We start from the raw sequence: 27523 nt of genomic DNA, 5'->3' as shown, positions 1-27523 counted from the left end.
TTCACGGGATAATTGGGGCACAAAACATACGTTCACAGATGCTCAGGTCACACTACAAGCAAGTTGCTTTTGAGATGATTAGCCTGTCTGGGGGGTAGGAAGCCTTGAGCTGGCTCAGAAGGAGTTGGGGTTTGCACGGGGGTTCCTGCGGGCAATGCACATGTAAAGAACAGCTGGAATCGACAGTGACCATGGCACCGGAGGGGTTCAGTGACTGCTCGCAGTGTGGAATGCGAGTTGGGTGACATGGGGCGACGAAGCTGACATGTTAGATTGGAAGGACCTTACGTTTCTTAGAAAATGTTTGATCTTTACTCAGAAGAGGATGAGATGCCACGGAGTTATTAAAGGGCAATAACCCGGTTTGTGTTCTGAGAAGGTGCCTCGGGCAGCTGTCCTGGGTGGATGAGACCAGTGAGGCCCAGGGGCAGGGAGGCAGAGCAGGTGAGAGAGGGTTCGGAGGGTCCAGATAAAGCGGTCCTTCCTGCAGCAGTGGTCACGGGGCGAGAAGTGGAACTTTGTGATGATGACAGAGAGACTCGAGGACGTGGAGGAAGTCAGGGACCCGCGGCTCTCCAGCCCGGGCGGCTGGTCTGGAGAACGGACTAGTATGAAGAGATGACGTACAGGCAAAGAGAAAATGGATTCTTCCCAGTCCGCCTTCCTTATGCCTGATGATAACCAGGATTCATTAGGATGGCACAATTGGTTGTTTTCCTCAACCTGTTTGCTTCTGACCCAGTGGTGAGTGGAGTTGGCATGTGCCAGCTCAAAAGAGCCAGTTGTTAAATTTCAAGAATTGTGTGAGCTGGTTGTTCAATACAGTCATTACTAAAAGCCAAGTTAAATAGCCCAGCCGGCGTGGCTCAGTGGCTGAGTGTCGACCTATAAAGCAGGAGGTCACGTGCTCGGGTTGCGGGCTCGATCCCTGGTGTGGGCCGTACAGGAGGCAGCCAATAGATGATTCTTTCTCATCATCGATGTTTCTATCTCAGTCTCTCCCTTCCTCTCTGAAATCAATAAAAAAAAATATTAAAAACTAAGTTATATAAATTTATAAATTAAATTAATATTAATATCAAAGGTAATACATACTCAAAACTCATCTCTCCGTAATAATTTTGTCACATTTTACTGTTGGCCCTGGTGGGAGTATTTACATCACCAGAATTGGCAAACACTCTAAGTCAGGGCTTGATTGATTGTTTTGTTGATTATTTAGACTTGAGGCCTTCTAAAATGATTTTGGCTTATAGAATTGACAGTGATAACAGCTACCATTTGCTCTGCTAGTTACTTACTTATTTCTAACCCTTGTAATAACCCACCAGGCTGGGATTATTACCCCCATTCTACAGATGAGTAAACTGAGATTAAGCAAAGTTTTCATTGTCACACAAAGCTGGCTGCCCGGTTCAGGTGTATCACCAAAGCCCATGCTCTTTCCAGATACCTTCCGGGCCTGAGGGGAGTTCCTGTTAATAGCATAATAGGGGAATGAGGTCTTACACCGAAAGGTTTTTATTTTTATGGCTATTCATCACAAGAGCCACTTAGCACACAGAAAATTACATTTCACAAAAACTTGTGTTATGCATTGGCTTATGCAAATGTCTCATGCTCATTTAATTTTATTCCTGTCTGCATAGCCTTGGCGGAGGACCAGATGATTCAAAAGAAATTATGAGACACAGTTTCTTCTCTGGAGTAAACTGGCAAGATGTATATGATAAAAAGGTAGGTTATCTTCGTGCCACGGTGTCTGTCTATTTTGGCTAAAATTAATTTGCATCCAAAATAAATGTAAGTGAATCAAATTTAATAATAGCATGGTATTTTTCATTTTTAATCTATCATTTAATTGAATATTGAACTTCTTAGCACACAGTCTTATTGATAATTTTGACTCCCAAAACACATCTTGAAATTCCACTCAGTATGGAGAAACAGTTGATTTTTCTTCAGCAATTCTCTTCCTTCCTTGGAGATTCAGGTTTCTTTCTGATATTATTCCCCTTTAGCCAAAGAATTTCCATGATCATTTCTTTTCTTTTTTTTTTTTTTTAATATATTTTATTGATTTTTTACAGAGAGGAAGGGAGAGGGATAGAGAGTTAGAAACATCGATGAGAGAGAAACATCGATCAGCCGCCTCCTGCACACCCCCTACTGGGGATATGCCCACAACCAAGGTACATGCCCTTGACCCGAATCGAACCTGGGACCCTTCAGTCCGCAGGCTGACGCTCTATCCACTGAGCCAAACCAGCTAGGGCTCCATGATCATTTCTTATAGTCCAAGTCAGTGGGAGAGGAACTTGTTTTCTTTTTATATAATGAGGTCTTTATTTTGGCTTCATTCTTCAAGGATATTATCACCGAGTATAAAATTGTGAGTTGATAGTTTAGTGAATGTATATTCAATTATTTGTTCTCTTGTAAATTATGTGTTATATTTCACTTGCTGCTTTCAAGGTATTTTTGTTTGTGTGGGCCTTAGAATATGCCAGTTTGACTAGTCCGAACTACATTTCCCAGAATTCCCTTTTGCTAATGAGATTCTTGTGGCAGATTCCAAACCAGAAGTGAAGCAGCAGCCCTTTTGTAGCTCCTCATGCTGTTGCTTGTCTATCAGCTCACCTCCTTGGCCTGAGAGGCGGTCAGGCCTCAGGGCTCCATCTCCCCGGTTCCTCTCTTAGTTTTGCCCTCTCCTGGGCCAGGGTGTGAGTTCAGCTCCATGACAAAGGCCCTCGTTCCGGGGGGATATCCACACTGTGAAAGTCAGAGCTGGTAAGAAATGGCTTGGGTTTTCGTCTGTCCTCGTGGACTCCAGCCCTTGCTCTTTTGGGTTCCACTTTGTTGTTCTCCTGCTTTACATGCATCTTCTCTTCCCAACATCCTGTCCAGTGGTTGCCAGGCTCTGGCATTCAACATGAAGATGGCAGCCTTACAGAGAGTGTATGAACAGCTCCTACAGTTGAATAAATTCAGATCCCCATAATCCATTCACAATGGCGAGCGCACACACACACACACACACACACACAGTACTGCTTCCTACCTACTAACAAAAATACATTACGCAGAAACTAATAAAACTACAAGGAAAAATAGACAAGTCTACAGTTAGAGTTGGACATTTCAATACCAATCTCCAATTAATTGATAGAAGTAGAGAGGAAACCATTAGTTTATAGAAGACTTTAGCAGTACTATCTACCAACTTAATCTAATTGACATTTATAGAACCCTACTCAACAACAGAAGTATGCTTATTCTTTTCAGAGTTACGTAGAACACCTAGCATGAGATACCATATTTTGGGCAAAACAACCCAAACTTTTTAAAACTTTTAAAAATTACATATTTTTATTGATTTCAGAGACGAAGGGAGGGAGAGGGAGAGAGATGGAAACATCAGGGATGAGAGAGAATCATTGATCAGCTGCCTCCTGCAGGCCCCTCCCTGGGGATTGAACCCACAAACCAGGCATGTGCCCTGACTGGGAATCGAACCATGACCTCCCGGTTCACAGGTCAATGCTCAACCACTGAGCCATGCTGGCTAGGCAACCCTGTCATTTTTAAAAGATTCAAATAATTTAAGTCATGTGCTCTTTGGATGAAAGGGAATTGACTTACAAATCAAAACAGAAAGATATATGGAAAATCCCCAAGTATTTGGAAACTTAATACAAGTTTAAATAATTCATGGGTTACAGAAGAAACCAAAAAGGAAATGTGGCTCAGCATCGAGTCCCTTGCACTCACCAGTTCGTTACCTGCTCTTCGGTTGTATCCTAAAATTAATTTCCCTACATTGAAATCTGTTCACCGGTACTTTTTCTTTTTTTGTACAGCTTGTACCTCCTTTTAAGCCTCAAGTAACATCTGAGACAGATACCAGATATTTTGATGAAGAATTTACAGCTCAGACTATTACAATAACACCACCTGAAAAATGTAAGTAAATCTTGAAGGCGATTCATAACACTCTGATATAACAGAAGAAAAAAGTTGTTTTTTATTAGATACTAGAGTGGAGGCCCGGTGCATGACGTTTGTGCACTCGGGGGGAGGGGGTGGGGAGGGGTTTGCGGGGAGGGGGTCCCTCATCCTGGCCTGCACCCTCTCGCAGTTCAGAACCCCTTGAGGGATGTCCACCTGCTGGCTTAGGCCCTCTCCCCACATGGATGTAAGCTGGCGGGCGGACATCCCCGGAGGGGTCCTTAGTGCTGCCGTGGAGGCGGGAGAGACTCCCGCTACCGCTGTTGTGCTCGGCAGCCGTGAGCCTGGCTTCTGGCTGAGTGGCATTCCCCCTGAGGGAGTGCACTGACCACCAGGGGGCAGCTCCTGCGTTGAGCGTCTTCCCTCTGGTGGTCAGTGCACGTCATAGCGACCGGTGGTTCCGCCGTTTGGTCGATTTGCATATTAGCCTTTTATTATATAGGATTTTCAAGATCGAATTCCAGTGACATTCCATTTAAGAATGGGATTTGTTCCCAGGGTGGAAAAATGAAGTCAGGTAGCTGAGGGAAAAGTGTTTCCATGTAGGGAAGACTACAGAGGGGGAGGTGTGAACTGAGAATCACAGGCTGCATTACAGACCAGTGAGCCCCTCCTTACTGCTCTCCAGTAGCTTCTTCTGACATCACCTGGGAGAAATCTGTCGTAGAGACTCCCCTTGTTCCCCGCTTGCAGACTTCCTCCAGCACGATCCTGATTCTGCTCTCCCACTTACTAGTTCCAAACTGCACTTTCCGTTGAATTGTTCTGTTTTTACTTCGCTTTGTCTTGAGCAAGAGTATCTGTGAAGACGTAATCTAGTTGGCTAGTAATGTTTGGTGCCCAGAAATTACATTACACGCCTGTTAAAACTGCGTTCGTGTCTCCCTGGAGCCATCCCACGTCCCTGAGCGTGACCCACACTTGGGTGAGGGCCTCAAGTCAGCGGGGCTCATGAAAGCAGAGGTGACCACATGGAACTCACGGGCACTCTCACGTGTGACGCCGGCCTGTGTCTGTCATATCAGCTGAGTCTCAGGGACAGGGCCCGTGTTTCCCAGGTCAGGGACAGGTCCCGTGTTCCCGGGTCAGGGACAGGTCCCGTGTTTCCCATGTCAGGGACAGGTCCCGTGTTTCCCATGTCAGGGACAGGCCCCGTGTTTCCCATGTCAGGGACAGGCCCCGTGTTTCCCATGTCAGGGACAGGCCCCGTGTTTCCCATGTCAGGGACAGGTCCCGTGTTTCCCATGTCAGGGACAGGTCCCGTGTTTCCCATGTCAGGGACAGGTCCCGTGTTTCCCATGTCAGGGACAGGTCCCGTGTTTCCAGGGTCAGGGACAGGTCCGTGTTTCCCATGTCAGGGACAGGTCCCGTGTTTCCCATGTCAGGGACAGGTCCCGTGTTTCCCGGGTCAGGGACAGGTCCCGTGGTTCCCATGTCAGGGACAGGCCCCGTGTTTCCCATGTCAGGGACAGGTCCCGTGTTTCCCATGTCAGGGACAGGCCCCGTGTTTCCCATGTCAGGGACAGGCCCCGTGTTTCCCATGTCAGGGACAGGCCCCGTGTTTCCCATGTCAGGGACAGGCCCCGTGTTTCCCATGTCAGGGACAGGTCCCGTGTTTCCCATGTCAGGGACAGGTCCCGTGTTTCCCATGTCAGGGACAGGTCCCGTGTTTCCCATGTCAGGGACAGGTCCCGTGTTTCCAGGGTCAGGGACAGGTCCGTGTTTCCCATGTCAGGGACAGGTCCCGTGTTTCCCATGTCAGGGACAGGTCCCGTGTTTCCCGGGTCAGGGACAGGTCCCGTGGTTCCCATGTCAGGGACAGGTCCCGTGTTTCCCATGTCAGGGACAGGCCCCGTGTTTCCCATGTCAGGGACAGGCCCCGTGTTTCCCATGTCAGGGACAGGCCCCGTGTTTCCCATGTCAGGGACAGGTCCCGTGTTTCCCATGTCAGGGACAGGTCCCGTGTTTCCCATGTCAGGGACAGGTCCCGTGTTTCCCATGTCAGGGACAGGTCCCGTGTTTCCAGGGTCAGGGACAGGTCCGTGTTTCCCATGTCAGGGACAGGTCCCGTGTTTCCCATGTCAGGGACAGGTCCCGTGTTTCCCGGGTCAGGGACAGGTCCCGTGGTTCCCATGTCAGGGACAGGTCCCGTGTTTCCCATGTCAGGGACAGGCCCCGTGTTTCCCATGTCAGGGACAGGCCCCGTGTTTCCCATGTCAGGGACAGGCCCCGTGTTTCCCATGTCAGGGACAGGCCCCGTGTTTCCCATGTCAGGGACAGGCCCCGTGTTTCCCATGTCAGGGACAGGCCCCGTGTTCCCCATGTCAGGGACAGGTCCCGTGTTTCCCGGGTCAGGGACAGGTCCCGTGTTTCCCATGTCAGGGACAGGTCCCGTGTTTCCCATGTCAGGGACAGGTCCCGTGTTTCCCGGGTCAGGGACAGGTCCCGTGGTTCCCATGTCAGGGACAGGTCCCGTGTTTCCCATGTCAGGGACAGGCCCCGTGTTTCCCGGGTCAGGGACAGGCCCCGTGTTTCCCATGTCAGGGACAGGTGCCGTGTTTCCCATGTCAGGGACAGGCCCCGTGTTTCCCATGTCAGGGACAGGCCCCGTGTTTCCCATGTCAGGGACAGGCCCCATGTTTCCCATGTCAGGGACAGGCCCCGTGTTTCCCGGGTCAGGGACAGGTCCCGTGTTTCCCATGTCAGGGACAGGTCCCGTGTTTCCAGGGTCAGGGACAGGTCCCGTGTTTCCCATGTCAGGGACAGGTCCCGTGTTTCCCGGGTCAGGGACAGGTCCCGTGTTTCCCATGTCAGGGACAGGTCCCGTGTTTCCCATGTCAGGGACAGGCCCCGTGTTTCCCATGTCAGGGACAGGTCCCGTGTTTCCCATGTCAGGGACAGGTCCCGTGTTTCCCATGTCAGGGACAGGTCCCGTGTTTCCCATGTCAGGGACAGGTCCCGTGTTTCCCGGGTCAGGGACAGGTCCCGTGTTTCCCATGTCAGGGACAGGCCCCGTGTTTCCAGGGTCAGGGACAGGCCCCGTGTTTCCCATGTCAGGGACAGGTCCCGTGTTTCCCATGTCAGGGACAGGTCCCGTGTTTCCAGGGTCAGGGACAGGTCCCGTGTTTCCAGGGTCAGGGACAGGTCCCGTGTTTCCCATGTCAGGGACAGGTCCCGTGTTTCCCGGGTCAGGGACAGGTCCCGTGTTTCCCATGTCAGGGACAGGCCCCGTGTTTCCCGGGTCAGGGACAGGCCCCGTGTTTCCCATGTCAGGGACAGGCCCCGTGTTTCCCATGTCAGGGACAGGCCCCGTGTTTCCCATGTCAGGGACAGGCCCCGTGTTCCCCATGTCAGGGACAGGTCCCGTGTTTCCCGGGTCAGGGACAGGTCCCGTGTTTCCCATGTCAGGGACAGGTCCCGTGTTTCCCATGTCAGGGACAGGTCCCGTGTTTCCCGGGTCAGGGACAGGTCCCGTGGTTCCCATGTCAGGGACAGGTCCCGTGTTTCCCATGTCAGGGACAGGTCCCGTGTTTCCCATGTCAGGGACAGGTCCCGTGTTTCCCATGTCAGGGACAGGTCCCGTGTTTCCCATGTCAGGGACAGGTCCCGTGTTTCCCGGGTCAGGGACAGGTCCCGTGTTTCCCATGTCAGGGACAGGTCCCGTGTTTCCCGGGTCAGGGACAGGTCCCGTGGTTCCCATGTCAGGGACAGGCCCCGTGTTTCCCGGGTCAGGGACAGGCCCCGTGTTTCCCATGTCAGGGACAGGCCCCGTGTTTCCCGGGTCAGGGACAGGCCCCGTGTTTCCCATGTCAGGGACAGGTCCCGTGTTTCCCATGTCAGGGACAGGCCCCGTGTTTCCCATGTCAGGGACAGGCCCCGTGTTTCCCATGTCAGGGACAGGTCCCGTGTTTCCCATGTCAGGGACAGGCCCCGTGTTTCCCATGTCAGGGACAGGTCCCGTGTTTCCCATGTCAGGGACAGGCCCCGTGTTTCCCATGTCAGGGACAGGTCCCGTGTTTCCCGGGTCAGGGACAGGCCCCGTGTTTCCCATGTCAGGGACAGGTCCCGTGTTTCCCATGTCAGGGACAGGCCCCGTGTTTCCCGGGTCAGGGACAGGCCCCGTGTTTCCCATGTCAGGGACAGGCCCCGTGTTTCCCGGGTCAGGGACAGGCCCCGTGTTTCCCATGTCAGGGACAGGCCCCGTGTTCCCCATGTCAGGGACAGGTCCCGTGTTTCCCATGTCAGGGACAGGTCCCGTGTTTCCCATGTCAGGGACAGGTCCCGTGTTTCCCATGTCAGGGACAGGTCCCGTGTTTCCCGGGTCAGGGACAGGTCCCGTGGTTCCCATGTCAGGGACAGGTCCCGTGTTTCCCATGTCAGGGACAGGTCCCGTGTTTCCCGGGTCAGGGACAGGTCCCGTGTTTCCCATGTCAGGGACAGGTCCCGTGTTTCCCATGTCAGGGACAGGTCCCGTGTTTCCCGGGTCAGGGACAGGTCCCGTGTTTCCCATATCAGGGTCAGGTCCCGTGTTTCCCATGTCAGGGACAGGCCCCGTGTTTCCCATGTCAGGGACAGGTCCCCGTGTTTCCCATGTCAGGGACAGGTCCCGTGTTTCCCATGTCAGGGACAGGTCCCGTGTTTCCCATGTCAGGGACAGGTCCCGTGTTTCCCGGGTCAGGGACAGGTCCCGTGTTTCCCATGTCAGGGACAGGCCCCGTGTTTCCAGGGTCAGGGACAGGCCCCGTGTTTCCCATGTCAGGGACAGGTCCCGTGTTTCCAGGGTCAGGGACAGGTCCCGTGTTTCCAGGGTCAGGGACAGGTCCCGTGTTTCCCATGTCAGGGACAGGTCCCGTGTTTCCCGGGTCAGGGACAGGTCCCGTGTTTCCCATGTCAGGGACAGGCCCAGTGTTTCCCGGGTCAGGGACAGGCCCCGTGTTTCCCATGTCAGGGACAGGCCCCGTGTTTCCCATGTCAGGGACAGGCCCCGTGTTTCCCATGTCAGGGACAGGCCCCGTGTTCCCCATGTCAGGGACAGGTCCCGTGTTTCCCGGGTCAGGGACAGGTCCCGTGTTTCCCATGTCAGGGACAGGTCCCGTGTTTCCCATGTCAGGGACAGGTCCCGTGTTTCCCGGGTCAGGGACAGGTCCCGTGGTTCCCATGTCAGGGACAGGTCCCGTGTTTCCCATGTCAGGGACAGGTCCCGTGTTTCCCATGTCAGGGACAGGTCCCGTGTTTCCCATGTCAGGGACAGGTCCCGTGTTTCCCATGTCAGGGACAGGTCCCGTGTTTCCCGGGTCAGGGACAGGTCCCGTGTTTCCCATGTCAGGGACAGGTCCCGTGTTTCCCGGGTCAGGGACAGGTCCCGTGGTTCCCATGTCAGGGACAGGCCCCGTGTTTCCCGGGTCAGGGACAGGCCCCGTGTTTCCCATGTCAGGGACAGAACCCGTGTTTCCCGGGTCAGGGACAGGCCCCGTGTTTCCCATGTCAGGGACAGGCCCCGTGTTTCCCATGTCAGGGACAGGCCCCGTGTTTCCCATGTCAGGGACAGGCCCCGTGTTTCCCATGTCAGGGACAGGTCCCGTGTTTCCCATGTCAGGGACAGGCCCCGTGTTTCCCATGTCAGGGACAGGTCCCGTGTTTCCCATGTCAGGGACAGGCCCCGTGTTTCCCATGTCAGGGACAGGTCCCGTGTTTCCCGGGTCAGGGACAGGCCCCGTGTTTCCCATGTCAGGGACAGGTCCCGTGTTTCCCATGTCAGGGACAGGCCCCGTGTTTCCCGGGTCAGGGACAGGCCCCGTGTTTCCCATGTCAGGGACAGGCCCCGTGTTTCCCATGTCAGGGACAGGCCCCGTGTTTCCCATGTCAGGGACAGGCCCCGTGTTCCCCATGTCAGGGACAGGTCCCGTGTTTCCCATGTCAGGGACAGGTCCCGTGTTTCCCATGTCAGGGACAGGTCCCGTGTTTCCCATGTCAGGGACAGGTCCCGTGTTTCCCGGGTCAGGGACAGGTCCCGTGGTTCCCATGTCAGGGACAGGTCCCGTGTTTCCCGGGTCAGGGACAGGTCCCGTGGTTCCCATGTCAGGGACAGGCCCCGTGTTTCCCGGGTCAGGGACAGGCCCCGTGTTTCCCATGTCAGGGACAGGCCCCGTGTTTCCCGGGTCAGGGACAGGCCCCGTGTTTCCCATGTCAGGGACAGGCCCCGTGTTTCCCATGTCAGGGACAGGCCCCGTGTTTCCCATGTCAGGGACAGGCCCCGTGTTTCCCATGTCAGGGACAGGTCCCGTGTTTCCCATGTCAGGGACAGGCCCCGTGTTTCCCATGTCAGGGACAGGTCCCGTGTTTCCCATGTCAGGGACAGGCCCCGTGTTTCCCATGTCAGGGACAGGTCCCGTGTTTCCCGGGTCAGGGACAGGCCCCGTGTTTCCCATGTCAGGGACAGGTCCCGTGTTTCCCATGTCAGGGACAGGCTCCGTGTTTCCCGGGTCAGGGACAGGCCCCGTGTTTCCCATGTCAGGGACAGGCCCCGTGTTTCCCATGTCAGGGACAGGCCCCGTGTTTCCCATGTCAGGGACAGGCCCCGTGTTCCCCATGTCAGGGACAGGTCCCGTGTTTCCCGGGTCAGGGACAGGTCCCGTGTTTCCCATGTCAGGGACAGGTCCCGTGTTTCCCATGTCAGGGACAGGTCCCGTGTTTCCCGGGTCAGGGACAGGTCCCGTGGTTCCTATGTCAGGGACAGGTCCCGTGTTTCCCTTGTCAGGGACAGGTCCCGTGTTTCCCATGTCAGGGACAGGTCCCGTGTTTCCCGGGTCAGGGACAGGTCCCGTGTTTCCCATATCAGGGACAGGTCCCGTGTTTCCCATGTCAGGGACAGGTCCCGTGTTTCCCATGTCAGGGACAGGTCCCGTGTTTCCCATGTCAGGGACAGGTCCCGTGGTTCCCATGTCAGGGACAGGTCCCCGTGTTTCCATGTCAGGGACAGGTCCCCGTGTTTCCATGTCAGGGACAGGTCCCGTGTTTCCATGTCAGGGACAGGTCCGGGGGAGACTTCTAAGGCCCACGGCTGTGGCTCACACCGTCACACCGTCACACCGTCCGTGTCTCTCCTGCCCTTTCCCTTTGCCCCTCTGTGTGTCTCGTTGCCTCGCGTTCCGTTGGGAGAGGCAGAGCAGGTGAAGGAGCGAAGGTCCCACGGCCGTGAGCGGGAAGGCTGATGCCAAGGGCAGTGCCCGCGGTGGCCGCGGACAGTCATTCGGCCGGAGCTCTGTGCCCGGCCCGACAGCAGGGAGCCGTGCACCTGCGGAATGAGCACCTCGGTCCTGCGAGCTCAGGCGTGCGCGGAGTGAGGAACCTTTTTATTGTGAAAGGGAAGAAACGGAAACCCAGAGGCCCCAGCCATGGGGCTCCGCAGCGTGGCCGCCCGCTGACCTGTGGCCTCGCCCCGCGGAGGAGCCACTCGTGGGCTCACCGTGGCCGCAGCGGTCGCTCTGTCTCGTGCCCTCGCAGCCTCCTAGACTCTCCCGGGTGAAGCAGCATTAGGAGGCCCGGGGAGGCGGGGCGGGGGGCGGGGGCAGCAGCTGAGGACTGTGAGTGGGAGCTGAGGGCACAGCCTTGGCGCGTTTACCGTCCCGCACCAATGGGCTGGAATAGCTGTCGGGAACTCTGGCAGCACCGGCGAGGTCCGCTCCTCCGGCGCCTGTGAGCCCTCGCCGTTTGGATCCAGCCCTCAGTGTCATCAGAGCACATCCCCCTCCATGGTCCGCCCCCTCATTCCACACTGCTCTCGCTGCTCACACAGCCCAGGCTCATCCGTGCCTCCGCCTCTCCCACCCCATCCTGTCCCATCTCCCACGGCCCTGTGTCTCCCACACCTGGAGCAAGCCACGCCTGCCCACACCCAGGATGGGGTGTTCCCTGCCTGGGTGTTCCCTGCCTGGGTGCTCCCTGCCTGGGTGCTCCCTGCCCGGGGTGCTCCCTTCCCGGGGTGCTCCCTGCCTGGGGTGCTCTCCGCCCATGGTGCTCTCCTGGGGTGCTCTCTGCCCGGGATGCTCCCCGCCCGGGGTGCTCCCTGCCTGGGGTGCTCCCTGCCCGGGGTGCTCTCCGCCCGGGTGCTCTGCCTGGACATTTGCAGGAACTGCTCCTGCTTGCTTGCCGCTCAGCCTGGCGCCACTTCCTCAGGGAGGTTCTGGGACCTTCCAGGCTGGAGGGCGCTGTGCAGCCCACCCCGTGACTCTCGCCGACCCCTTCCCCCGGGCTGGGCCGCTGGGGGCTCCTCTCTGTGCTGTGTTCCTCCAGCTGAACGCAGGGCTCTCAGGGGAGGGTGTGGGTTCACCTGCCCCGCCCTCAGCCAGGTGCCTGCCGGGGGAGCATTCAGTGGCTCCTCAGTGAATGAATAACAAGTGCGGGGGGATGGGGGCGGCCTTCCTGTCAGGGCGGGGCAGGCCCAGGTCCTCACAGAGGGTGCCGTGCCCGGCGGTGCCCAGTCTGGGTCTGCCTCCCAGGTGGCGCCACAGTGGCAGTGGCATTGGGAGTGAGGTCCCAGCGTGGCTCGGCCTCCGCCTCAGCGAGGCGGCTTCCTTGTTGAAGGAGCTCTTGCACTGGGACTCTTTCGAGCTGCACGTTACGTCGGAAGTGATAGAAATGGGGGCCCTGTGGATGTGAAGCCACGAGTACGGCTTTCCCTTCAGAAAGTTCCAGGTGGAAGCCCCGCCCCGTGGGGGGGCGGTGAAGGGGGAGCGCTGGCTCAGACCCTCTCGGGGCCTGGCCCGGCCACTCCCGGGTTCTGGGAGGCGGCATCGGACCCGTGGCCTGAGGAAAGACCCTGGCGGGACAAGCGCGTGAATAACCGGATTCTAACTGTACTCAGGCACCAGGCTGGCCCATCTGCCATCCGCTCCATGAAGGGTGCTGGCAGGCCATACAGTACACACCAGGACAAAGGGGGCCGGAGCTGGGGGCCGGGGGAGGACCCCCCGAATCCAGTGCTGGGGATTGTGGGACGGAAGACCACGCAGCCCTGGCCGGGAGGCAGTGGGTTAGAGCGCGTCCCACCGTGCCCAGGCTTCGGGTTGGATCCCGGTCAGGGCACACACCAGAATCACCGATGAGTGCATGGATGGGTGGCACACACACCAGTGTCTGTCTGTCTCTCTCTCCTCTCTCTCCCCCTCCCCTTCCTCCTCCTCCTCCTCCTCCTCCTCCTCCTCTCCCACCTCCTCCTCCACCTCTTCCTCTCTCTCTAAAGAAAAGGATAAGAAGGCCGCAGCAGATCTCTTTGGTTACGAAGAAGTTAAAGTAAAAGCTCCATGACCTGTGCCTCCTTAGCCCTCAGTCCTGTTTCAGGATGGACTCGAAGGGCACAGCCCTGCCCACCCCGAGCCGCGCTCCGCCTTGTCCCTGACCCACACTCGTGCTGGTCCTCGGGGCGAGAAGGTCCCTCATCGGCACTTCGTTGCTCCCTTTGCAGACCGGCTGGAACATAAGAAGGGGTTTTAGGCCGCCGGCACAGTTTCTGGAACAGTCTGAGCCAGAGTCTCACTGGATCGATGGCTACAAGAGAGCTGGTGTTGCAGGAGGATGCGCGTCCTGGCCGTCACCTTTATCCCTCACGCAGCTCTGCTCTTGAAAGACGCGTCCTTGTAGACGTGGGCTGTGACTCGGTGTCTTTCAGAGGTGATCAGAGAGAGGCAGGGACGGATGGTAGTGCCTTCCAAGGCGGGTATCGATCCACCTAGAGTTGTAGGCCTGGCAAGGCTGGGTCTGTGGGCATCCGAGGTGGGTGTGGCCTTGCCCGGGTACTGGCCTAGGCCCAAACACTGGAGGCCAGGGGCTTCCTCTGTGCCCACTGGGGCTCACCCCTCGAGGGGGGTCCTGAACTTGCTGTCGTATTTCCGACCCAGGTGGAGAGAGGAAAATCAGGAAACGGCTCTGCAGAGCGGCCTGAGGCCAGCGGGCTCCAGCAGCCGTCCCGTGCGTGCGGCTCGGCTCAGCGCGGCCCCCGGGCAGGAGGCCACAGGTGCACCCCTCCGCGGGACTGGCCTCAGTGGTCGCGAACCGCACCCCTGGGTTCCTCCAGGGCGGGCAGTGCCGTGGTTGATGGCCCCAGGTCTCCCAGTTTTCTCTGCAGACAGATCAGAGGACAGAGAGTCAGGAACCCTGAGCTGTGACCCCATTGGACACAGTCCTCCTAGCGTGTCTCTCCATGGCCGCCCGCAGAGCCTAGCTGGGCCTGTCCCCCACTCGCCACCTCGCTTTATAAAACAGGGGGGAGGTGTTTTCTGGGAACAAATCCGCAGTTAGCAAGGCAACATGTTCCTTTTGTGCACACAGCTGCTCGCCCACGCCGCTCGCCCTGCCTGGTGTCAGTGAGGGGAGCAGACTGGAGGGTGCTGCTGGCGTTCACGCGCTCCCGGCCTCTGCCCTCGTGCAGGCGGAGGTGCGGTGACCCAGGAGCTTCCACTGCCCGTAATGGCATCTGTGGAAGGTTCGAGAAGAGGGGCCACAGGAGGCTGGGGTGCAGGCGGGTGTGGGCTGAGCCTCTGGCTGCTTCCTCCAGATGTGTGTGGTTCGGGGTCCTTTCAGCCTCCTTCCTGCTCACCATCACATTGCTCCCTGGGAACCTCCTAGCAGAGGGGGAACGGGTTGCTAGCCGCCGACCGGGCGTACGGTGTGTGGCCTGCAGGTCGCCGCTTGCTCCTGGCCCCCTCCACCCCCACCCCCCTGCCTGTGCAGCGCGAGGACCGGGGACCCCCAGACCTCCAGGCCCACGGCCTCGCTCTCCCAGGCCTGCAAGGTCAGAGGGACGTCACGGGCTTGAAGGAAGAGGGAGGCGAGGGGCCTCCGTGGTTATCCCCAAGGTTTGGGTTTCTGTACCGTCAGAAATGGGTTTAGTTGGTTTCCTGGGCAGAGACACGCCCAGCAGAACAAAGCTGTTCATGGGAAAACGGATTCTGACACGTGATTGGCACCCGTCAGAGTCGGAGTGTTAGATTCCCGCTGCCTCTTCTCTGGGGAGTTTGACATGTTGTGACTCCACGTCAGAGACCGTCCGCAGCTCCCGCGCCCGGTGGAGCTGAAAGTCCCGCGGACAGCAGCGCCTCTGGAAGGCGCCGTGTGTGCGTGGTGCCTGAGCAGTGTTAGCAGCAGGAGGCAGAGATGTCCGTCAGGCACAGGGGCACCCAGAAAGGCGTGGCCAAAGGGAGAGGCCCCGAGAGGGCCGCTTGCAGGGAGCAGGACCAGGGGCGCTGCCTGACGGACTGGGTCCCACCTGATACGGGGGTGTCTCTAGTGCAGTCGAGGCCACACGTTGGTTAGTGCCTTGATCCCGTTTCTAGATGTTCTGTATTCAGAGTAGAAGGGCCCTGGCTGGTGTGCTCAGTGGATAGCACATCGGCCTGCGGACTGAAGGGTCCCGGGTTCGATTCCGGTCAAGGGCACATGCCTCGGTTGCAGGCTCCAGGCCCTGGTCCCGGGCCTGCCAGAGGCAACCAATCGATGTGTCTCTCTCACATCGTGTTTCTCTCTGTCTCTCCCTCTCCCTTCCACTCTCTCTAAAAATCAAGGGGAAAATATCCTTGGGTGAGGATTTAAAAAATTTAAAAAAAGCAGAAGGCAGAAAAGAGGAGCAGGGCAAAAGAGCAGAAAGCTTATCTTCAGTGCCCACCGCGCGTGGAGTCTGGCCGTGTCCTCTCTCCCGTCCCACGCGGGTGCCCCGGAGAGGCTGGGGGCGGGGGGAACGGGTCCTGTGCTTGTGCATTGGAGGCAATGGAGTGGTTTTGCTGGAAGAAAAGCAGGTTGGGTGTTTGAGGGATTCCTCACTTCTTTCACTGCAGTTCAGGGTGCGATCCAATGGGGGAGACTTCCTGGGGGGCCTCCCCTCAGGCAGGGAGCCCGGGGGTGGGGCCAGAGCAGAAGCGCAGGGAAAGTTGGGGTGAAGGCCAGCATCTTGACTAGGGTGTCCCTCCTCAGAACTGTGATGGGGAGTTGGGTGATCATTTGAGATCATGACGATCCTTCAAACACAGGGATCGTGAGACGCGAGGAAAGAGTGGCCCCGAAGCCAGCAGCTGCCTGGCGCCTCCCTCTGTTCCCGCGAGTGGACTCGCGGACAGGAAACCACTGCCGGCCAGGGTGGGCCGCTGGGACTGCCGGGGGTTAAAGGGCATTTTCCTAAGGCAGCTAAGACGTATTTCACAGAGATTTTACCCTAATTTTTCATATTTCTACCTGAGCGAGGTTCGTCCTTAGTATTGAGTAGGAAGTTGCTACAACAAACGGAACTGGTTGGTTAGAATCTGGCTTTGGGAGAAGAGCTGCTGTCCTCTAACCCCTTGGTGCTAAGAATGAGAACATGCCCAGCTTGCCCACGCCAAGGGGTTCCTGACACACCGGGGTGATGTCCGCTCATCTGAGAAGGGAGGTGTGAGGACGGCAGGCACCAGTGCAGGCTGTGCCCTGGTCCTGGTGCGGCCTCTTGCCCTGTCTCTCTCTCTTCGTTCTCGTTTCACATTCGGTCCTAGGAAGACGGCCTGACGCGTTAGGCAGGTGGCGGATGTACAATAGACGTGAACTCTGCAGCACCTCCCACGGGCTCGGATGAAACGGAATGCTGACGCTGTATTCGCAATCACAGCTAAAGCGCGTGCCGGAAGGAACTAGCATTTCAGGAACTGATCAGGAGTCTCAGGAGCCCACGGGGTGCTGGGAGGCCCTTCTAATGTCACACTCTCGTTCCCTCAATAGCGTCTCAGGTTATTGAGTCTCAAACTGTGTGTGTCATGAAGGTGATGATTTGCTAGTGTTATTTCCTCATAGATCACATGTTTGGAAACGGGAGGCGTTTGAAATAGGTTTACCTGCTGTGTGTTCTATGGACAAACCCGAGTGTCTAGACGCTGTTGCCTCTGCACCTTCATTATCTTAGAAGTTAGGACCGTACGGACCAGAGATGGTGTTGCCAAAAGCAAGTGTCGCCTGGCCAGTGTGGCTCAGTGGTGGGGCCTGGCCAGTGTGGCTCAGTGGTGGGGCCTGGCCAGTGTGGCTCAGTGGTGGGGCCTGGCCAGTGTGGCTCAGTGGTGGGGCGTGAACCAGGAGGTCACGGTTCAATTCCTGGTCAGGGCACCTGCCTGGGTTGTGGGCTTGATCCCCACTGGGGGGTGTGCAGAAGGCAGCCGATTGATGATTCTCTCATCATTGATGTTTCTCCCCCTCTCCCTTCCTCTCTGAAATCAATAAAAATATATATTTTTTAAAAAGCAAGCGTAAGATTGAAATGGCTGTTTCTGCCCGCAGACGATGAGGACGGCATGGACAACGAGAGCCGGCCGCACTTCCCTCAGTTCTCCTACTCGGCGAGCGGCCGCGAGTAGGCCCCGTGCTGCTGCGTGGCTGTCGCCTGAGACTCACCCCGAGAACGGCTGCGGGACGCCGGACAGTCCCGGCTCCTCACACCGCAGGCGCCTCCGGACATCCCGACCGGCCCCGGCCTCGCCCTCGCCACCTCCACCCACCTGAGAACACACATATACGCAAATACACTCGACTTTTTGTTTTTTTGCATGAAATTGTATCTCAGTCTAAGGTCTCATGCTGTTGCTGCTGCTGTCTTACTCTTATAGCAACTTTCAGAGGTCACCTCACCGCCCCGGGAAGTCATGAGCCCACGCCATCCATCCGCGCCCGGCTGTCGCCTTCTTGTCTCTCAGTTGTGGTTCTTCCCCGGCAGCGGAGGGTAAATGAGATACACTGACACTAGGTACATTTTGTTTTTAACTCTCTAGCAGCTAAATCAGAAACTAATCAGCCCAAGAAGATGTAGTGTGTAATCCAGAACGAGCGATTGTGGAGGGGTGGCGGTGTGGGGCGCCGGTTTCGGGAAAGCCCGGTTGCAGAGCCTAAACAGCTGTCGGCCGCGGCCACCTGGCCGGCGCTCGTTAGGAAGATTTGCAAGGACCGCACGACGGGTGAGACGTGGCCTCTCTCGGTGCCTGCATCCACATTCCTGCTGGATCCTGTGGAGGAAGCCTGGGGCTCCGCGTGGACGTCTCGACCTCCCAGGCAGTCATGGCAAAGGAACGTGGAAGGAAGGAAGCAGATGCACAGCTGAGTTCAAGGTCATGCCCAGGTCGCCGATAGGATCGGCACCCGGAGAGCATTGCTTCCCTGGAGCTGGGAAACCGTTCTCCATTCCACCATTGCTCGCCTCTGATGGCTGAAGAATGTAGACCGGTATCACGATCCTGCTTTTCACCAAAACGTGCCCCCCGAGGGCAGCGGGCGTTGGCCGTGTGTGTTTGCCTTTTCCGTTTCCGTTCCGCGTGAGTCGGCTTTTCCTCGGATGTTAGAACTCTGAATGTCCTTTTGTGACTTTGTTTCTCTCGCAGTAGTATTTATTTTTTAGTGACGAGAATTGTATGTCGCGTTAGCAAATGCAGCTCCAACCTAACACAGAGTAGACAGACGTCCTGCCGTTCCTTTTGACCCACGTGCAAGGGATGTACCCGCCGACAGGACTCCCGCGCCTGCTCTCCTTGGTGAGACGATTTTGACGCGGCTCCGAAACGGAACTGGTTTGGTTAGAATCTGGCTTTGGGAGAAGAGCTGCTGTCCTCTAACCCCTTGGTGCTAAGAATGAGAACGTGCCCAGCTTGCCCACGCCAAGGGGTTCCTGACCCACGCCGGGGTGATGTCTGCTCATCTGAGAAGGGAGGTGTTAGGACGGCCAGGCCACCAAGGCAAAGACAGACACGGAGACGGGAGTGACGATAAGTGAACCTGCTCGGCCGAACGAACACATCGCAGGTCCTGGCGAAGGAGGCAGGTAGCGCTGAGAGCCTGGTGTGTTTATTCTGATCGTGGTACATTTGTCACCGAATTAAGCCATCAGGGAAACAAACACAAAAGGGACAGCTCCAGCCGTCCTCTTTCTGTATATACTCCTGTCCCCACGCTGCACCGCTCCCCCGGCGGGTGTGTATGCAAACCTCATCTTCCTCCTCCATTGACGACGATCTTCAGACTAAACCCTTTGGTGCTAGGAGCTGACGATTTCCAAAGCAGCCGACGAGACCCAGGGCGGGGCCTCCCGGGGCGATCACGGAGGTGATTTCAGTTCAGCTCTCGGAGCGCTCCCGCGTGGAAGACCGCAGTGTGACGTAGGCTGGTGACCGCAGGGGGGGCGGGGAGCAGGCGATGCTGAGCAGGATGCCTCATACTCACACGCAGCTGTCTTAGCCGCGGCGCCGGGAGCGTGGGCTCGCGGACAGGAAACCACTGCCGGCGAGGGTGGGCCGCTGGGACTGCCGGGGGTTAAAAGGGCATTTTCCTAAGGCAGCTAAGACGTATTTCACAGAGATTTTATCCTAATTTTTCATATTTCTACCTGAGTGAGGTCCATCCTTAGTATTGAGTAGGAAGTTGCAGTCATTGGTAGTTCACTCTTACTTACACATATCGCTCAACTTTTTTTTTTTCCCACTTGGAATTACGTTGAATGTTTCACACGGACAAGAAGGTAGACTAGAAGGTATGTCTTGTAAGTTGTCTTGCATTCATTTGATTTAAAAAAAACAACAGGTGAGAGGAGGGGGAGAGAGCTGGGACTGGCTGCTCACGCCTGGGCTCCCTTAGTGGGAGGTAGGACTCCACACACTAAGCACATTGGTAGCTTTCTTTTCGTTTGTTTGTTTTTTTCCCAAACGTGAAGGTGATTCCCATGACCTTGGCCAAGGACGCGACCTAGAGATTCATGGCAGCGTTGACAGTGCCCAGGCTGGCCACTCCTCACCGCCGGCCCAGTCCCGCCGGTGCTCGGGCCCCGTCACTGACCCCCAGGACTCCCTAGGGTCCCCCCGGGTGTTTCCTTGGCCTCGATCTTGAGAATCTCCCTTCCCCGGGCTCCCAGATGTCGGTCCGCTGGCCCGGGGGCAGAGCGGAAAGGCGGGGGTGCGCAGAGGGCTTCTCGGGCTGGCCGGGTCCGTGGTTTGGATTCCGCCGGCGGCCAGGCCCGAGCCCTCGGGTCGTCCTCAGCGCAGGTGCAACAGTGCGGGCGCCACCTTGAACTTACGCTCGTGACCTCTGCCCCCTCGGAGGACCTCGGCCGCTGCCGCGTGGAGGTGGGCAGGGTGGCTCACGGCTTTGCTTCCTACGCGATCGCACGCACCGTTCAGTATCGTTTCCCACCTCCCATCCCCATCGGGGTTCTGGCTTCTTCAAGCTGACTGTTCTCGCGGGGGGGCCCCCTGCTTCTCCGGGGGACGGAGCAAGGGCCCCCTTTCCTAACTGCAGGGTCTCCACACACCTCAGTGTCCACACTTTGCTGCTACTGTTCGTACCGTCTCCGGTAGAATCTCCTCATCTTGCTCCTGGGAGTGCATTACAGGCGAGCATGAAATGTAAAGTATTTATTTAAATAAAAAGAAAACCTCTAAATTGGTCATTGAGTTCCCTCCCCGTAGCTTTAGAGTCTGTGACATTTCTTGACCTTGCTAGTCCTTTCATTAGATCCGCGCAAGATCTAGTCGCCCGGGTAAGGGTTTTAAGCAGACGCCAACTACGAACCCGAGGAACTGTGTCCCCATGACTGTCGGTCACCCCAAAACTGTTTCTTCCCTCCAGTCCATGACCCACACGGATGTGAACTAACGACGAGGAACTGTTTTTGTACACTGTACATCCTTAGTATTTTTACACGTCTCGGCTAGGGGTGCCGTGTCTCCCTTCGTACAGACAGCTGAAATAAAGCACTGTGTCAATCTGCTATCGCTCTCTTTCTTGTTGTTGGATGTGGTTCTGTGATCTCAGAAAACGGAATACCGGCCTTTTCTGGGGAGAAGAAAAGGTTTGTAGGAGCTCCACCTGGTATCCACCGGCCTGGCGTACGATGTGGCAGGAAAACATGTAAATCTCGTGTCGCTCCAAACACACGTGGGCTCCGTTCATCCGTCTAGTGAAATGGCAGTCGTGCGGCTGCGCAGCCGCGGATGAAGCCGTGTCCCCAGGGGAGGCGAGCTCCCGGCCCCGGGTCAGCGCAGCCCCCGTGCCACCGGGCGGTGTGAGACCCTCCCCACCCGCCCAGCAGGCGGTTTGGACCCAGGTTCTAAGCCGTGGAGCTCATCAGCGATGTCTTCCTGGCCACGTGCGGCTCAGCTTCCTTCCTTCCTAGCGGAGAAGCTGTTCTTAGAACTGAGGGCACAGTCAACGGAGACGTGGGGGGTGGAGGGGCCGGTGGTCGGACCGCGGTCTGATTGGCCTGGAGTCGTTCCCGATGGGGCCTTTTTCTGACGTTACCTCATAAACCGACTCCCGCAGGGCCTGGCTCTCTCCGGGGACTCGGCCAGATAGAGGAATGGCTTAGGGACCAAAGTCAGCCAAGCCTGGACGTGGCCGCCACACGCCGAGCTCCAGGGCACCCGCAGGGAGACTCCTCTCTCCACACCGCGGGGCCGACGGTCCGGGAGGCGGGAGTCAGTGACCTCTGGTTTTCTCACGGTGCTATTTTTAGACTCTTACGTCATTTACCCCCAGACCAGAGTTAGGGACAATGACCATACCTTACGCCCCGGCCTTGATCTCGAGCGCGGTGGGTGAGCCCGAAACCTCCTGACTCCGAACAGAGGCTCTGCTCTTCCGGGCTGGAACCTTCTCATGCTGGAGAGGCTCACGTGGTCTTTGGGTGGGCGCCCCCCCCGCCACCTCCAAAGCCCCACGCGGCGTCTCCGAGAGGCCGGTCGGTGACGATGGCAGTGGATCGCTGGCCCCGAGGTCAGCCCGAGGGCGGGGACTTCCCCGGGTGGCACCTGCCTGCGTGATGGTTCCATTGCCGTCCTCCAGGACAGCGCGGCATGCCAGTCCCGCTTTACCCCCTAAAGCATCGGGGCCTAACTGTGTAGCTGAGACACTAGTTGAGATTAAGCTGATGATCTGTGTACAGAGACGGACTAGGACGCTGGGGGAGGTCGGGGGTTCCCAGGCCCCTCACAAACAACATCTTGGAGAGGAACCCTGACCCCCGCCCCCCCAATCCCCCCCCCCCCCTGGCCGGAGAGGCCCGTCTGTCTGTGTTTGTTGCTAACAGCGTGGAGAGGAGGATGCTGAGGGCTTCCTGGCGTCTCCCGGCCGGGGGCGCAGGTCAGCAGGATGGAGGCGGAAGGCGGAGGGGAAGGATGCTCTGTGGATGGCGCAGAGGGACAGGGGCCTGGGTGGCAGGAAGAACGTGTGTCCTCGGTGCCCTGTGGCCTGGTTAAACTATGTGCCTTTTTGGTGTGTTCTGTTCATCGCTACCTGGTAGAACGTCAGCATTACAACTCGAGTCTTTCAGAAGTTCGTTTATTGAAATCCATATGTGTGACCTACGTAGCATACAGATGAGCAGATTTCCAAGTACAGTAACTCGAAGCCATTTCCAGAAACCCACGCCAGGAGGGTGCACCCGTCAGCGCCGGCTCCAGCCCGTCCATCCGCGGGGGCCGCCCGGAGGCGGTGAGGACGCAGCCCGCGGCCGGAGGCGGGGCCCCGGGAAGCCACAGTGCATTGTGGCACGTTCCGTGCGAACCAGATGAATGTAAATACTCTTTGTAAATCATTGATTTCACTGTTTCATCCAGGTCAGCAATCGGATTGTGGCATGCTGGGTAACTGGAAAAAAAAAAATGAAAATAAAGAGTAAGTTTAAATAGATCCTGTTCTTCACTGTGATTTGTCTTCTCACTGGTTGACTCCCCTGAGTATTTGGAGAAAATAATGTCTTATGCTAACAATGGAGAAAGTGTATGTAGCCAACTGGATGAAGGGTTTACAACTCACCTTCCCCACAGGTCAGAGCCCTTGTCGAATAAGAACATAAGGTGAACTCTTTCTTTAAAATGTTTATTTATTGATTGGAGATGGAGAAACATCGATGTTGCTCCACTTGCTTATGCATCATTGGTGGATTTTGTATGTGCCCTGACCGGGGATCGAACCACAACCTCGGTGTATCGGGACGATGCTCTGACCAGCTGAGCTACCTGGCCAGGGCCCATTTCTCTTTCTTTTTTTTTTAAATTTATTTTCATTGACTTCAGAGAGGAAGGGAGAAGGAGAGAGAGGTAGAAACATCAACGATGAGAGAGAATCATGGATCGGCTGCCTCCTGCACACCCCACACTGGGGATCGAACCCGCAACCTGGGCACGTGCCCCGACCAGGAATCGAACCGTGACCTCGTGGTCCATAGGTCGATGCTCAGCCCCTGAGCCACGCCGGCCGGGCAGGGCCCATGTTTTGATGCTTTACATCTGCAGCGCAGACACCTGCATCAGGTGAGAGCTGTGTGATCAGTGGCCGGAGCTCCGTCTCTTCCGCCGTCCACGGAAGGAGAAGCTGGCTCGTGCCAGGATCTGGCTCCTGAAAACGGCTCCGACGACGTTACGGCGAGTAAACCGGGTGCAGGCCAAGTGTCCCTAAGGAACTGCCGGGGACCCCTCCAGGGTTTTGGCTGCAGACAACTTACGGTAACGTACGGAAAGGCCTTCCCCCCGGAACCACCTCCCACGGGTGGAAGGGGGAGTCTGGTGCCGGGGTCTCTCCGTTGTGAGCACATGTCGATGCGTCAGCTGGTCAGGGAGGTCGGGCTGCGGAGTCACAGGTGAGAGACTGCACCCCTCTGCCCGCCTCACGTCTGCAAACTGCACGGGGAAGCCAACAGCCCCGGTCCCCAAACACGCCTCCAGTCCCCCTCTGTGCTGTGTGGGAGGCCTTGCCCTCCGGAGCGTAACGGCCCTGGGGTGAGGGCACTGGATGGGGAGCTCAGAGGACACCCCTCCCTCCCTCCCAGCTTTCACCCCTGCAGATGAGTCAGGAACGCCATGTGGGCCCTGGGCCGGCCTGGTCTCTGTTTGCGGGGCCTCGGCCCTTCCCCGCAGGTGCCCTGAGCCGGCAGCGGGGCGGCACCTGGGGGCTGCCTGCTGATTGCTTGTTGGGGCTTCCCGGCCAGGGCCGTGCTTACAGCGAGGTCAGAATCCACGCAGGAGAAACCCCTGGAAACCGGTCCGCTGACGTTTTTCTTTTTCTTTTTCTTGTTTTTATTGTTCCCATTTGGTCCCATGTGTGGGAGCGGCCTCAGGCGGCTTAAAGGATGGCTGTAGATTCGGGGAGAGGCTCAGGCAAAGCCAGAGACGGGGGTGCTGAGGGCCTCCAAGGCCTCTGGGCTCCCGGGCTGGGCCTTGTGAGTTCAGCTGTGGCCCATCTTCCCGATGAGCCTCCCCTCCTCGCCCGGAGGCGGCTCCGCGGGAGGTCACGGGGAGGGGCTGCGGGCAGAACCGGGGCTGCGGCTCCACAGGGCCTGGGTCAGCCCCTCTCCAGGCCCCGCGGCCTCCAGGGCGCCCTGAGGGTCCCCCCTCCTGCCGGGGAGGCCCCTGTCCTGGGAGGAGGCGGCCAGGTGCCAGGTTCGAGTCTCTGAGATGCTCAGCGCCCTGGGCTGCTCCCCCAGCTCGCAGAGGAGGCGCCCCGCCCTCAGAGCCCCCCCCCCCGGGGGGTGCCAACAGGAGCCCCGAGAGAGGTGGGTGTGGGGCGCAGAGGCGGCGGGGCCTCCACTGGGTGGAATAATGGGGTGACTGGGGGCTCGTGGCGGGGCGGCAGGAGGGAGTTGGGGTGGAAGAAAGCGGGGTGCTGGCTGGTGTGGGAGGCGGGTGTGCAGGGGGAGACTGGGGGAGACGCCAGAGGGGGTGGGGGCTGGGGAAGGGGCGTCCCTGGGTCTGTCCCTGAAACACCTGAAGCCGGACCGCCCAGCGCACTGCGCTGCTGACCTTTTCATAAAGAGCAAAGGTGACGTTTCCATGTCACGGAGGTTTCCAGGCTGTGAGTAGAGGGGTTCGGCACAGGGCAGTTAGAAAATGTGCGTTGGCCTGTGGGGGGTGGGGTGGGGGGGGAGGGGGTGGGCCCAGACCTGGGCGACCCTCTCCTGGGAGCCACCGGGGGCTTCTGTTCTCCGGCCGCAGGGGGTGCCCAGGCCCGGGGGTGACAGAGGGGCCCCCTCTGTCCTCGGGGTGATGCTCAGCCCGGGGCTGCCGCAGCTCCGTTTGACCCTCTAACCGTTAGAGTCTAACGGGTCTCCATCTACAGCAGGGGTCCTCACACTTTTAAACGGGGGCCAGTTCACTGTCCCTCAGACCGCTGGAGGGCCGGACTGTAGTTTAAAAAACACTATGAACAAATTCCTATGCACACTGCACATATCTTATTTTGAAGTAAAAAACAAAACGGCAGAAACACCGCACGTGGCCCGCGGGCCGTGGTGTGAGGACGCCTGGTCCACAGCCCCTGCAGCTGCTTTGCCTTCAGCCTTGATGGCCGGGCCCGGGCGGCCGGGAATGGGAGACTCCCCCCCTCGCTCCCGGGCGGCTGCCCGCTGACCTGGGGTCAGGGGTCCGTTCTCACGTCCGAGGCTCGGGGTGTCTCTGAGAGGAAGAGCGTGACCCGCAGCCGGCGTGTTTCCAACGGGAAAGGTCACGCCCGTCCCAGGCCAGTTCGGGGCGAGGTCAGGAGGAGAGGCCGGGGGAGGGCGGGCTTCTCCTACCCGGAGCTCCAGGAAAGGCGTTCTCACCCGAGTCCTGGGTGGGCTGGCCGTCCGGCAGTCCTGGGCGTTCTCACCCGAGTCCTGGGTGGGCTGGCCGTCCGGCAGTCCATCCGCAGCTGACCCGACCCTGCCGGCGGGGGCGGCTCCCCTGACCCCAGGGCCCCACCCCGGAGGGTCCAGACGTGAGGTCCTCAGCGTGGACAGGCAGGAGTCACCCCACTCCCGGCCCAGCTATCACTTCTCTTCAAGGCTTTGTTTTCTTTTTTGTTTTTTAAATATTATTTATTGACTTCAAAGAGGGAGGGGGGAGAGAGAGAGAGAAAGAGAGAAACATTGATAAGAGAGAGTCATTGATCGGCTGCCTCCTGCACGCCCCACACTGGGGATGGAGCCCCCAACCCGGGCATGTGCCCTGACGGGGAATCGAACCCCGACCTCCTGGTTCACAGGTCGACGCTCAGCCCCTGAGCCCCGCCGCCGGGCCAGGCCATGTTCCTTCGGTTTGGGGGGGAGCCTGCTCTCACCCCCTGTCCAGTGCTCGTCCCCGGCACCTGCCAGGGCCCGGCGCGTGGGGAGCTCAGCCCATAGGACTGACCGATGACCCGCTACGTCACTGGCTGCCCAGCACCGTGCACCCTCCGGGCTGAGCCGCTAGGACATGTCCCAGCGCGTCCCCTCCTGCCCCGGCCGGGGACAGAGGAGCTCTGGTGCTGCCCAACTCCGCTCCCTGCCCTCCCCTCGGGGACCTGAGGCCTGATTTCCAGAAAGTGGCTCCTTCGCCCGCGCTGCAGCGAGCGGGCCGGCTGTGCGGGGACCAGGCGCGGTGCCGGAGGGTGGTGTGGCCTCGGGGTGCTGTGGCCTTGGGGTGGTGTGACCTCGGGGTGAGCCATCTCACCTGTGGCATCAGCCCCGCCACCTTCTCCCCGTCCTCCTGCCTTCCTGCCTGTCAGCGAGGCCCCAGCCATGGCCTCGGGGTGCTGTGGCCTCGGGGTGGGGTGGCCTCGGGGTGCTGTGGCCTCGGGGTGCTGTGGCCTCGGGGTGCTGTGGCCTCCGGGTGCTGTGGCCTCGGGGTGCTGTGGCCTCGGGGTGGGGTGGCCTCGGGGTGGGGTGGCCTCGGGGTGCGGTGGCCTCGGGGTGCTGTGGCTTCGGGGTGCTGTGGCCTCGGGGTGCAGTGGCCTCGGGGTGCTGTGGCCTCGGGGTGCTGTGGCCTCAGGGTGGGGTGGGGTAGCCTCGGGGTGGTATGGCCTCGGGGTGGTATGGCCTCGGGGTGGTATGGCCTAGGGGTGCTGTGGCCTCGGGGTGGGGTGGCCTCGAGGTGCTGTGGCCTCGGGGTGCTGTGGCCTCGGGGTGGGGTGGCCTCGGGGTGCTGTGGCCTCGGGGTGCTGCAGCCATCGGGGCTGCCCTGCAGGTCAGGGGGATGGGGGGCCCAGGGCACCTGGCAGCGCGCTCCGTGGGGAGCCACTGTGGCCCCCCTTCTCTCTGTTCCCCTCTAAGTCCTAAGGGAGCCTCTCTCCACAAGCCCTGGCCTTTGGTCTAAGGCTGTGGTCGGCAAACTGCGGCTCGAGAGCCACATGCGGCTCTTTGGACCCTTGAGTGTGGCTCTTCCACAAAATACCACGGCCTGGGCGAGTCTATTTTGAAGAAGTGGCGTTAGAAGAAGTTTAACCCTTTGCACTCGCTTGCTTTTTTCTCGACTCCTTTATTCTACTCGGGATTTAATTTTTTAAATACCCCAGATTTTACAAAGCGTGGCAGTAAAATAAAAAACTGGAGTTTCTTTTCATACAAACTTATTTATTTGGATTTTTTTATATTTCAAATTATTGATACGTTCAAAGAGTAATTTTAATCTCGACATCCGAGTGCAAAAGGTTAAGTTTTAAAAATTTGGCTCTCAAATACTGTTGGTATTTGGCTCTGTTGACTAATGAGTTTGCCGACCACTGGTCTCAGGCATTTCTGAGG

The 27523-nt window shown here is 58.1% G+C and overlaps 2 protein-coding genes across 7 annotated transcripts in view; one reads left to right on the top strand and one right to left on the bottom strand.

Moving 5' to 3' along the window:
• The window catches only part of AKT3 (AKT serine/threonine kinase 3), a 214831-nt gene extending 195664 nt beyond the window's left edge, over positions 1 to 19167 (top strand). For all 3 annotated transcript variants that reach the window (XM_054712924.1, XM_054712922.1, XM_054712923.1), the window contains 3 exons: positions 1650 to 1737; positions 3861 to 3963; positions 17296 to 19167. In XM_054712924.1, coding sequence (XP_054568899.1) covers positions 1650 to 1737; positions 3861 to 3963; positions 17296 to 17372 — 268 coding nt within the window. In that variant the 3' untranslated portion in view covers positions 17373 to 19167. The remainder of the gene's footprint in view (positions 1 to 1649; positions 1738 to 3860; positions 3964 to 17295) is intronic.
• A 3146-nt stretch (positions 19168 to 22313) lies between these two features.
• SDCCAG8 (SHH signaling and ciliogenesis regulator SDCCAG8) overlaps positions 22314 to 27523 on the bottom strand; it is a 209596-nt gene continuing 204386 nt past the window's right edge. For all 4 annotated transcript variants that reach the window (XM_054713026.1, XM_054713028.1, XM_054713029.1 and 1 more), the window contains one exon: positions 22314 to 22638. In XM_054713026.1, the coding sequence (XP_054569001.1) occupies positions 22609 to 22638 (30 nt within the window). In that variant the 3' untranslated portion in view covers positions 22314 to 22608. The remainder of the gene's footprint in view (positions 22639 to 27523) is intronic.

Source organism: Eptesicus fuscus, chromosome 24, assembly GCF_027574615.1.
Source record: "Eptesicus fuscus isolate TK198812 chromosome 24, DD_ASM_mEF_20220401, whole genome shotgun sequence".
In the NCBI taxonomy this organism is placed as follows: Eukaryota; Metazoa; Chordata; class Mammalia; order Chiroptera; family Vespertilionidae; genus Eptesicus; species Eptesicus fuscus.
This window is presented reverse-complemented; position numbering and strand designations above follow the sequence as displayed.